A 10,265-nucleotide genomic window follows, 5' to 3' on the forward strand; every position below is an offset into this window, starting at 1 on the left:
GTATTTTGTTATATTTTATTAACACATCAACAATATATTATTGTATTTTTTCAAACTTAACACTACATTTAATGATTAAGATAAACAAATTAGAGATCGATGATTTAACCCGATAAACGAATATGTTACATGAAGTTTGATATATACAAATTTTAAAAAATAATGTTGTGTATGCAAGTATATAAAAATATATTGATCCCAGTTTACACATAGATATATTTCATAAAATTTTTTAAAAATATTTAAATAAAATGCGTGGCAAACGTAATAATCCATGTTTAAAGATTAGCTCAAGATGAATCTGACTTATTTTATAGTAAGAAAATAAATAAAAAATAAATAATTTTGATATTTAACTACGTGGATTGTACTGCACGCACGTGCATAAGAACTAGTAAATATAAGTAAAGAAGTCTCGCGTTCAATTTTCATCATCCATAATGACATGACAAGCCTCAATGATTAAGCGGAGGGTAATCTCAGAAACATTCCAATCAGTTACATCCTAACTGCAGTTTTAAGATGAAGACACCACATAACGCTCGTGATGAGAATCCATATTTTCATCTCCGACAGCTTTAAGAGCATTAAAAATCTACACAAAGGCCATAGAAACCATTCAGAACAAAGTTGATGAACAAATCAAACAAAATAAGGCGCAACAAGTTCACATTCATTAGCCACACAGTATCTGCTCAATGGTTGGATCTCATGAAAGCCTAAACTACATCACTTATTAGCAAAGCATAAGAGCATAGAAAGTCCAATATCCTAATAACAGCACGCACGTCGCTGCTCCAATCTGATAAGCATGGAGCTCGGAAGGAGGAAGAATCACTTGTGCATTTCAATCTTCTTGGGCAAATCCACCTTGTTAGCACCAACAACCTTGTCGATGATGGTACCTTCCTTCACAAACACAAAGGTCGGCATGGCTTCTATCGCCCAGTCCTGGGCCACAGTCTGTCATCGAACAAACAAACCAGTCAGAAAATACAAAAACAAAGACAACAAAGCCACCGTGCCCAAATTTTGGGGTCAACTACATGACTCATATTCTTCCGTTCAGTAAATCATTGGAAATGCTATTAGCCCCCAATTTTTATAAGTTGTTTCAAATTAATCACTCTAACTGCTACTTCGAGTCTCGATGGAAGGTACTAATTTCAAAATAACTTGAGGATTGGGAAACCTCATAGCAACTTCAATGATTTGAGGAGTAATTTCAAGATAACATAAGAATTGGGGGATCTGGTAACAATTTCAATGATTTGAGGAAATTTCAAAATTAATGAAATAATTTAACGGATTAATATCTCCCCCCCCCCACCCCCCCCCTTCCTTTTTAGGTGCCTCTTTTCATTCAGTTCTGTTAAGGGATATATCCTCTAGTCAGAAAACACAAATATTACCATGTCTTTGAATCCACAGGGAATAGTACATATTGGGTGCAAGGTTGTGATGATAAAGGACTCTTACCTTTAGCTCGTCGACGTCAACCTTGAGAAAGAGAACATCGGTGAACTTCTTAGCCAGTTCACTGACAATGGGTGCCATCATGCGGCATGGTCCACACCAACTAGCAGTGAAATCAACCACCACCTAAAGAAAAAAAGGTTGGCAGCATAAACCGGTTGGTGCCCTTGATCAGTATTTGAGACAAGATCTTGTAATAGAACAAAGGGAATCAACAACCACCTAAAGCAATATAAGAGTAACTTCTTTCTCAACATTTACACAAAAAAGATAGAACAAATACAAATACCACTTCAAAGTACGACACTCCCCAGATACTAACAAAATACTCCAATTTCCTAAAAGACCAAATGGTAGAGTTGGAAAAGATAAATGAAGTCACCAACACACAAATTTCTTAAAGATAAAATGGTAGAGAAAAATGAGAAAAGAAGTCACCAAAACACATCCCTTAAAAGATAAAATGGTAGAGGGAAAGGATAAAAGAGGTAAACAACATACACATGCACCACACACCACACGCACCCACTTATACATACACAAGCGCACACGCACAATACACATACATACATACCATCAGCCACCATTTGAATTAGAAAATTTGCAAATTGATCACCACTTCGCTTAGGCAATTTGCAAAATGCATAACAAGAAATCCAAGCAAACATTTGACATCTCAAGAATTGACCAATTCCAACAGCTGCTTATAGCATAGTAGGTTGACATAACTGTGCATAAATTTTAGAAATACAAGGTTCCATAGAATTAATTTTAAAAAAATAATTATCAAAAGGCAAAAGCCAAACTCCAGAAATTAGCAACCTGCAGGACATCCAGGAGATCAATCCAAAGAATAAGAACATAGAAGAAAACAGAAAATTCCAAGCATTATACAAGTCAAAACATTAGTTATATACAAATACAACTCACCAGGTCAATCCTACCATAGATAAAAGGGCACATAAGACTAAATGAAATGAATAGATAATTTTTAAACAAATGAGTAATTAACTCATTGCAAGTTGACAACATGTCAAGTTTATAGGCTAGTAAGAGAAGGGTAAATTACAAGAAATTCCCTTCGTCTATACGCAATTTTTCAAGTAGCCCCCACCTAAAACTTAAACAAAAAGACCCGTCATCTATGATCGTTAATGAAGCTATTAGTTTCGAATCGGAGATTAATTTTTTAGTAATCTAAACTTTGGGATGAATTCTAAGTTAATGCCAAAAAATTTGTTTTTTTTACTTTATTCAATAAAGCTTTCTCTGCTTTTCCTCATTTGAACTCCAAGAACCTATTGATTTCTTTTATTTATCACCCCTATTCAAAGTAGAATCCTATTTGTTTTTCTAAATCTTTGTCCATAGCAGGAATTCACATGAAGAAAATTTTGAAGTCACCGTCATAATGGGATTTTAAAGTGCAAACAAATGCTTAGACCTTTGAAAACAAAAGTTTATGAAACTCATTGTTTCATTAGCGGTCAAGATGAAGGGGTTTTGTTGAGTTTTTTAAGTTAGACACAATATAGATGAAGGGGTTTCTTGTAATTCCAAAAGAAAATATTAAACCTACAAAAAGATACCTAACAAACGCAATGGATAGGAGCGTTAAAGAGGCCAAGCAACAAAGATCTGCTCACTCTGACTAGTGATCAAATAATAAAAAGAGAGAAAAAGGAGAAAAGATGCCAAAATAAGCCCCACAACTTTCATTAACTCTAAACAATGTGGTGTTAGCTGCACATTTATTGTTGTCGGTGGCTAGAATAACTTGATAAAATTACTACAAATATATGAATGGGAATCTTGAAAAGTATCATTAGATGGAATACTGCTCAACTGCATACTTTACGCTACCAATAACTTCTACCAAATTGCAGTATGCAGATATTGAAACGTTAATTCACGCAGTTAAGCGATAAAATGATTTCCTACCAGCAATCAACACCAATAATCAAGTTTCTATCAATTATATGTAAAAATGTACAGAATTTAATAACATTGTTCAATACGTATAAGGGGCTTATAGACTCCAAAAGAGGGTTCTTTATTTATTAACAGTCTATCAAATACGAAAAATATCAGCACATAATTAAAAATCCAAAAATTAGAATCAAATAATTTCTTCAAATCTAAGCACCAGATCAAACCTACTACTTTTGCTTTGGATTTGTATCCCTAGAATTTAAAAATATTTTTTTTCCTACATTTTTTTTTTTCTTAAATCTGAGAGATACCCATCATCTAGATCAAGCAAATAAATGAGAAAAAGTCCAAAAAAATTTAAAAAAAAAAGTTTAGGGTTTGGGATCGTTACGAGCTTCTTAGATTGATTGGCCTGCTCGAGTTGCTGAGTCCATTCTTGAACACTGTGGCATGCGATCACAGCTTCCGCCATTTATCCTCTCTCTCTCTCTTTCTCAAGCTCAACCAACCGAATCGATAAAGATTGAATTGGGTTTGTAATTACGATGATTTTTAGGATACGCTACCCTTACCTTTATAGAGCCGAATTCGGAATTCTAATTACGGAAATGCCATTAAGAGATGCGTGTCACGTCGGTCGTCCACTCTTGTTGATGGACGGCTGCATTTGATTCGCCGTGCAAATAACTATAACCCCCTCAATTTAGGGAGTTTTGCACATAACCCCCTTGACGTTTCTTAACTCACAAAATCTTCTTGGACTTCGGGATGTCTCGCAAAACCCCCTGAAGTTTAAACTTGGTCACCTGGTCCTTATAAGTAGTAAAATATGCTTTAAGAGAAGAACTTTCAATTTAGCTATTTGCTATTGACAGACAATGTATTTCCTCTCAATTGAGAATGTCTCGCTAAAAGGTACTACTTATTTGCCTATTATATCTAATGTCTCTAATGAAAAAGGTTTAAAGTTCAAAGAAAGTTCATGAGACATTCCGATAGGGGTTTGTATCAAATTAAAAATTTAGGGTGTTATGTGAAAACTCTCTAAAGTTAAGGGTTTTTTTATTTAACCCTTTTTTATTCCTCACGCTCATTTGAACTTGTTATGCATGGTTTGGATTGCTTTTAACTTAACGTTTCCACATATAAAATTAACAACAGAGCACACCTTTTTCATAGAATTTTGTTCTCCACAAATTGTACAAGCTTTTTTTTACTATAACTTATTTGGTTACATGAAGAAATTATGTTATCCATTAACAAGGTGGGGGTGCTTTTGCAAGGAGTAAAGTTGGGGTAATTTTTGAAACATTCATCGTTAAAGAGGGCATGGAGGAGATTTTTTTGACCTATTAGGGGCAATTTGTCTTTTGGTCACATGTGGTGAAAAGCGCCTGATTGGTTAAAACGAACGATTAGTGTGTGAATCGTGGGATTCGGTGCTAAAAGTTCATGGCTATCTAGGGAGATTTTCGAAGTTTATGGTAGTTTTATTAGTGCAAAACCCCCCACGCTCATGCGTGTTTTGTAAAAGAAAAATGCATCAGGGACTTTAAAATAGGAGACCCTCAGTAGGACATGTGAGTTGTCGCCTCCCTGTCCCGTGATGCACTGTTCACGGGACATGGAGACGACATCTCACATGTCCCATACAGGAGTCCTTATTTTAGGGTCCATGTAGGAACACTCTTTGTAAAATTGATCCTTTATAAAGTTTATCAAGTTTATCCTTTTTTAAGACCATGAATGAATGCGGACAGTTTAAACGGAAGATACATCTTACTTTAGAGGTTTCAAAAGGGAGAAAAAAAAAGTGTAAGTTAAGGGTGGGTGGAGCCAAATTGCTTACAACCGCTTTATGAAGGGAACAAAAGTAGAAAACGAACTTTTTATGTGTGCTACTTCCCATCACTTTCAAGATCACTTTTAAAAACGAAGCATTTATTTCCAAAAAAAAAAGAATCCACCGTTATGCCACAGTTTTATTTTTCAAATGTTGCCATGTTGGGGTAGGGGGTGAGCAAGCGATCCATTCTGTCGGTTTTTTTTTATTTTAAACAAATCAGACTGCAAAATCAACCAGAACCGAATCAAATTGGTTTGGTGGGGTTCGGTTCGATTTGTTTTTGTTTGGGTATAGATATGTCAAAATTAAAAAAAAAAATTACCTTAAACACAACATTCTTACTTCTTCAAACATCTTATTCATCTTTACATCCCAAGCTAGAGAGGAAATTCACAAGATCAACTATTTTGCAAACTAAAATCAAACCTTTGGCAATTAATAATTATATGAATATATTAGTATGAATTATCTTTTTCCTAGAAAAAGCGAAAGTTTTTAAATAATTATTTTAAGATCAACCGGTTCGGTTATTTTGATTTCAAATATTTCAAAACTAAACCAAACCAAACCGCTTCTAAAACCAAACTGAACTACAAAAATTCAGTTAGTTCGCTCAATTTATTCAGCTTGCACTGATTAGTGCTCACCCCTACACTGGTTCTTACTATTTCATTTCCTTCTCAGCGTCTTTCATTCCAAAAGCAGTTCAAACCTAACTACTGCCTTACATAAGTCATACCAAACTCGCTAATTCTATTGATATCATAAGCGTAAGACATAAAAGTAAGAGACAAGTATACTAGTCCAAAAAAATTCTAAACTTTTGGGAACACGAATTGTTCAATGGACACGATCTGTTAAGTACATAAAAAATAAGATATAATTTGTTGTGCCTTATTGGTCTTCTTAGGGGCTGTTTGGTTGGTTTCTTTTGCCCCTGATTCCCTGCCAAAACTGACAGCTTTGACAGCTTTCTTGCCAAAACGCCATTTTTAGGGGCGTTTTGACAAGAAAGCTGCCAAAACTGATAGCAAGCTGTCAGTTTTGACAGGGAATCAAGGGCAAAAGAAGCAAAATAAACAGCCCCTTAATAGCTTTTGCTACATGAAATTGAATTCAAGTTCTCTTTTACTATCAAAGATAGTGAAAGATCACATCTTTCAATTAACTGAACGATTATACAAAACCGACGGATGTGGTAAGTATTTTATTTAAAGTGAATTGTAATTTTAGAAAAATATATGATTATGATTAAAAATAATGATATTTTTTGGGGGGTCAAACCATGACATGATAATGATGGCCTTCCATCTAATTCTCCAATTCAAAATTGATAACTTTGCGTGTAGACAGCTATCAGCAAAGATGCCAAAGATGCATCTTTTTTGGAGATGTAAAGTATTGTGTGTGCGCGTGTGCGTGTGCGTGTGCCCGTCTTTTTTTTTTTTTAGGGGGGAGGGTGGTTGTGCTATAGATTTCACGATCAAAAATTATTTTCAGCTTGGGATAAAAGCAATCAAAAGAGCAAATGACTTTTTCATTTGCCATTTTCTATCACTTTTCAAGATTACATGAAAAACAAACCACTTGCTCAGAATCATATATGATGAACAAAGAGCAACCTTACGCCACAAGTCTTCAAACACTGGCGGGGTTAACGGTCCACACCCTCCGACCCTGGGCGTGAAACTTGTTTAGATTCTCACGGAACCTTTTTAGATTAATTGAGTCATTGCAAAAATGAGAATGGTGTAATTTATTGAATCAAATCTGAATAATTAAGGTGAAGGAGCTTCTCTATCACATAACACTTATGGAAACTTGAGAGAAATATTTCAACAGGATAATTGTAGGACCCATATTGTCATATGGATCAAAATTTCAAACAAATAAGAGATGAAATGTGCAGAAAATGAACAAGGCAAGATGAGAATGTTTGAATAGATTTATAGATAGATACATATTAAGAGATGAGACAAAATATTAGTATGTTTCTTGGAATTCGAAATGTTGCTTCTTTGAGAATAAAATGAAAAGGAGCCGATTTCTTGTGATAGCTTAGTCATCCGGAATAGAGACCAATAGGAAAACAAATTATAGTAAGGAACAATAAGATTATAATTAATTGATAAAAGAGGACTAGACGGAGAACTAAGGCAAGTAAAACTAGTATGATGATAATTAACTTGATCTTAGTATTGTCGTTATACTGTGTTAGTATGCAATTTGAGAGTTAAACATGAAAGATTAGTTGCATTCACAATAATATTGATTTTCTAACAATATTTAGAGCATCTCCAACAGCTTCCCCATTTTATTGGTATTCTCAAATTTGGAGAATTTTGAGCTTTTTTTTGGTCCAACAGATTCCCCATCCCATTCCCCAAAATAGGGATGGAGGAGAAAAAAATAGAGAGTCTTCCCCAAATCTGCAGCATTCTGCAAATTTTTGGGGAAGCACTGTTTCACGTTCTTCGAGACTCAACACTCAAAAAACGACTCGATCTCCTCAAGCCTAATTGACAATATTTAGATGACTCTTTTTCAAGCCTAATTGACTTAAATATTGATATTTTTCAAAGATAATCATGGCAACTAAAAATTCCAATTTTATTCCTAAAATTTATTTTGGAATAAAATTGAGAATGACTAGTGACTACCATTTGGAAGGTAAAACATTAATTAGGTAATTATGATAACCTGAGGTGTGTACGCGTGGAAATTTGTTTGGGACGGCCGTATAGTCTAGTCATTTATAATGGATAGATTTCCCCAACTTCCGGATGATCTGTTTAAAATTGCATTAAAAATTTAAAAATTACAGAAACCCTCGAAACTTTAAAGAAATTACACTAATCACGTAAAATAGCTTTCCAAAATAGATCGAGAGATTCCTTTAAAAGGCCATGAAAATGATTTAAATTGGAACTAGGTTCATCAGACCCGTTGTGGTCGAATGACAAGTATATGACCCCTGTTAAACTCAGACAAGTTAGAGGGGACTTTCTCTAATTTTATTTTCATGTCGGTTTTTGGCAAAATCACTATAAATTCCAGAAAGTTTCCTAAGATTTCCGTGCTAATTTTATTCCATATACGTACGGGGATTGTTCCATGCTCAAATCATGTTGGGCTAAATTTTCAGATTGTTATTTTCTTTATCCCTCTTATAAGTTCGATTTTTTTTTTGGGTAATGTTTTGAATTTTTGAATTTAGAATGTATTACAATGATTGGAGGGATTGAAAAATCTTTTATTACCACTTAATTGGAGAGGATCTAAATCTGATACACTAATAACATCACATAAGGTTTGACGGCTTTTTATCAATCGGTGATGAAATTTTGAGTCTAATTGTATATTTAGCTTTTAAAAAAAAGCTGGAGTTGGAACAAATACGAAACTAGTAGGATGGTTAAAAACAGAAACAAATTTTCAAGGAATTGAAAAAGATTAGCGCGTCGGCGTTGACAATTTTATTCTGTACACACTGAATCAATCTCAGCCGTTCATCACCCATGGTTGACATCTGCCGTGACGTCTATCCATCCAATTGACACGTATCTCTTAATGGCATTCTTGTAATTTAATCCCTGAACCTGGCTATATAACAAGGAGGGGGTCGGTCCTAATAGCCATCGAAATTTGAACCTTTTTGCTTTTCGCCCAAATTTTAGTCTTTTCGATTTGATCGATTGAGAGAGAAAAGAAGAGAGAGAGAAAAGAGAAAATGGCGGAAGCTGTGATCGCTTGCCACACTGTTGAGGAGTGGAGTCAGCAATTTGAGCAGGCTAAGCAATCCAAGAATCTCGTAACGATCAAAACCCCTAAACCATTTTTTTTATTTTTTTTGGATTTTTCACAACTTTCCTTGCCATTTTGTTGATCTAGATTGCGGGCATCTCTTACTTTTTAAGAAGAATCAGTTTCTGATCATTATATATCATTCTGTTTAATAGTCAATTCTGCCAGTTTTATGATTTTGGGGATATCGATTGCGTGCGAACATTTTGTTTGTTTGTCGTGCTTAGATTTGAGGAAATTATTTTAATTCACTGCGTTTAATACTGTAGGAGCCCCTTTATTGGAATCTGTAATAAGTCCAGAACTTGAATGTGATACTTTCTTTATATTATTAGCAGTTGCTGAATATGAAATCCCCTGTCACTTGATGCATGAATTAACAAATTCGGTGTGTACAATTTTTGATTTGGTAGAAATTATTTATATTTCGCTACTGGCAGACAAAAAGTATAACAAGTATCTCCAAGTACATTTTCCCCATACTATTACTATGTGGTAATAGTAATTTCATCAATTAAGTTAGCCACTGACATGAACATTAAAGATATTAACACGGTTTGCTTTGAGTGCTCAGAAAGTGGTTTGATGTCAGGCTATTCTGTTGCCTTTTTCTTTTGTTTTTCTCTTTTATTTTTAGGCAAGTAGTGTGAACGTGTACTTTGTGCTGGGCCTCTCTTGTCATGTCTATTTCGTGCTTAGGATCTCTTTAGATCATCACATATGCACTTTTAAATTTTCTAAGTTGTTCTTTAATTTTTTATTTTTTTAGAATATTTATACATATCTAAGTTATCCGCTATCGATAACCTTGCATATTGCCCACTTGTATCGGCTCACCTGTTGTGAATTAATCTATTATTGGATTTAGTCACATGCACCTTCTATTCACAAAGGGATAAGGAAGGTGTATGCCTATTTTATGCTTGTAATTACTGTTTGATTTGTGTAGTACTTAGGGGTTTCTTGTCTTCTTCCATGTTACTGTCCTTTAGACTAGCCTTCTGGATATCTCGCTGCTTTCTGGAGTTTGTCGTGGACATTTTGTCTCGTAAATTGTTTTAAAAATTTTGGGTTAATTGCGCATAGCCCATGTAGTAAGCCCAATTGCGGGTAGACTTCTGTAGTTCTATTAGTATGGATAGACCCCCTGAGTGAACTTCTTTGACACTTTTAGTTATTCAAAAAAAAAAAAAAAAAAAAAAAATCC

The 10,265-nt window shown here is 34.5% G+C and overlaps 2 protein-coding genes across 2 annotated transcripts in view; one reads left to right on the plus strand and one right to left on the minus strand.

The window, feature by feature from the left end:
- LOC109834077 (thioredoxin H1) lies at nucleotides 559-3,957 on the minus strand. The gene is made up of 3 exons (XM_020401977.1): nucleotides 3,800-3,957; nucleotides 1,480-1,602; nucleotides 559-963 (listed from the first exon to the last, which is right to left on the minus strand). Exons 1-3 carry the CDS (start codon nucleotides 3,878-3,880, stop codon nucleotides 835-837), a joined length of 333 nt encoding a protein of 110 aa, XP_020257566.1. The 5' UTR covers nucleotides 3,881-3,957; the 3' UTR covers nucleotides 559-834.
- Nucleotides 8,887-10,265, plus strand: part of LOC109834078 (thioredoxin H1-like) — a 4,136-nt gene continuing 2,757 nt past the window's right edge. Inside the window, exon 1 of the mRNA XM_020401978.1 lies at nucleotides 8,887-9,065. Coding sequence (XP_020257567.1) covers nucleotides 8,985-9,065 — 81 coding nt within the window. The 5' untranslated portion in view covers nucleotides 8,887-8,984. The remainder of the gene's footprint in view (nucleotides 9,066-10,265) is intronic.

This window comes from Asparagus officinalis, chromosome 3 (genome assembly GCF_001876935.1).
Source record: "Asparagus officinalis chromosome 3, Aspof.V1, whole genome shotgun sequence".
Lineage (NCBI taxonomy): Eukaryota > Viridiplantae > Streptophyta > Magnoliopsida > Asparagales > Asparagaceae > Asparagus > Asparagus officinalis.

What these genes read in the sequence shown, in the direction of transcription:
- LOC109834077 (XM_020401977.1), bottom strand. Translation starts at nt 3,880, where the DNA reads ATGGCGGAAGCTGTGATCGCATGCCACAGTGTTCAAGAATGGACTCAG. An exon ending in CCAATCAATCTAAGAAGCTC is followed by an intron (nt 1,603 to 3,799) that starts GTAACGATCCCA and finishes TTTTTTCTTTAG; the next exon opens with GTGGTGGTTGATTTCACTGC. An exon ending in TTGACGTCGACGAGCTAAAG is followed by an intron (nt 964 to 1,479) that starts GTAAGAGTCCTT and finishes GTTCGATGACAG; the next exon opens with ACTGTGGCCCAGGACTGGGC.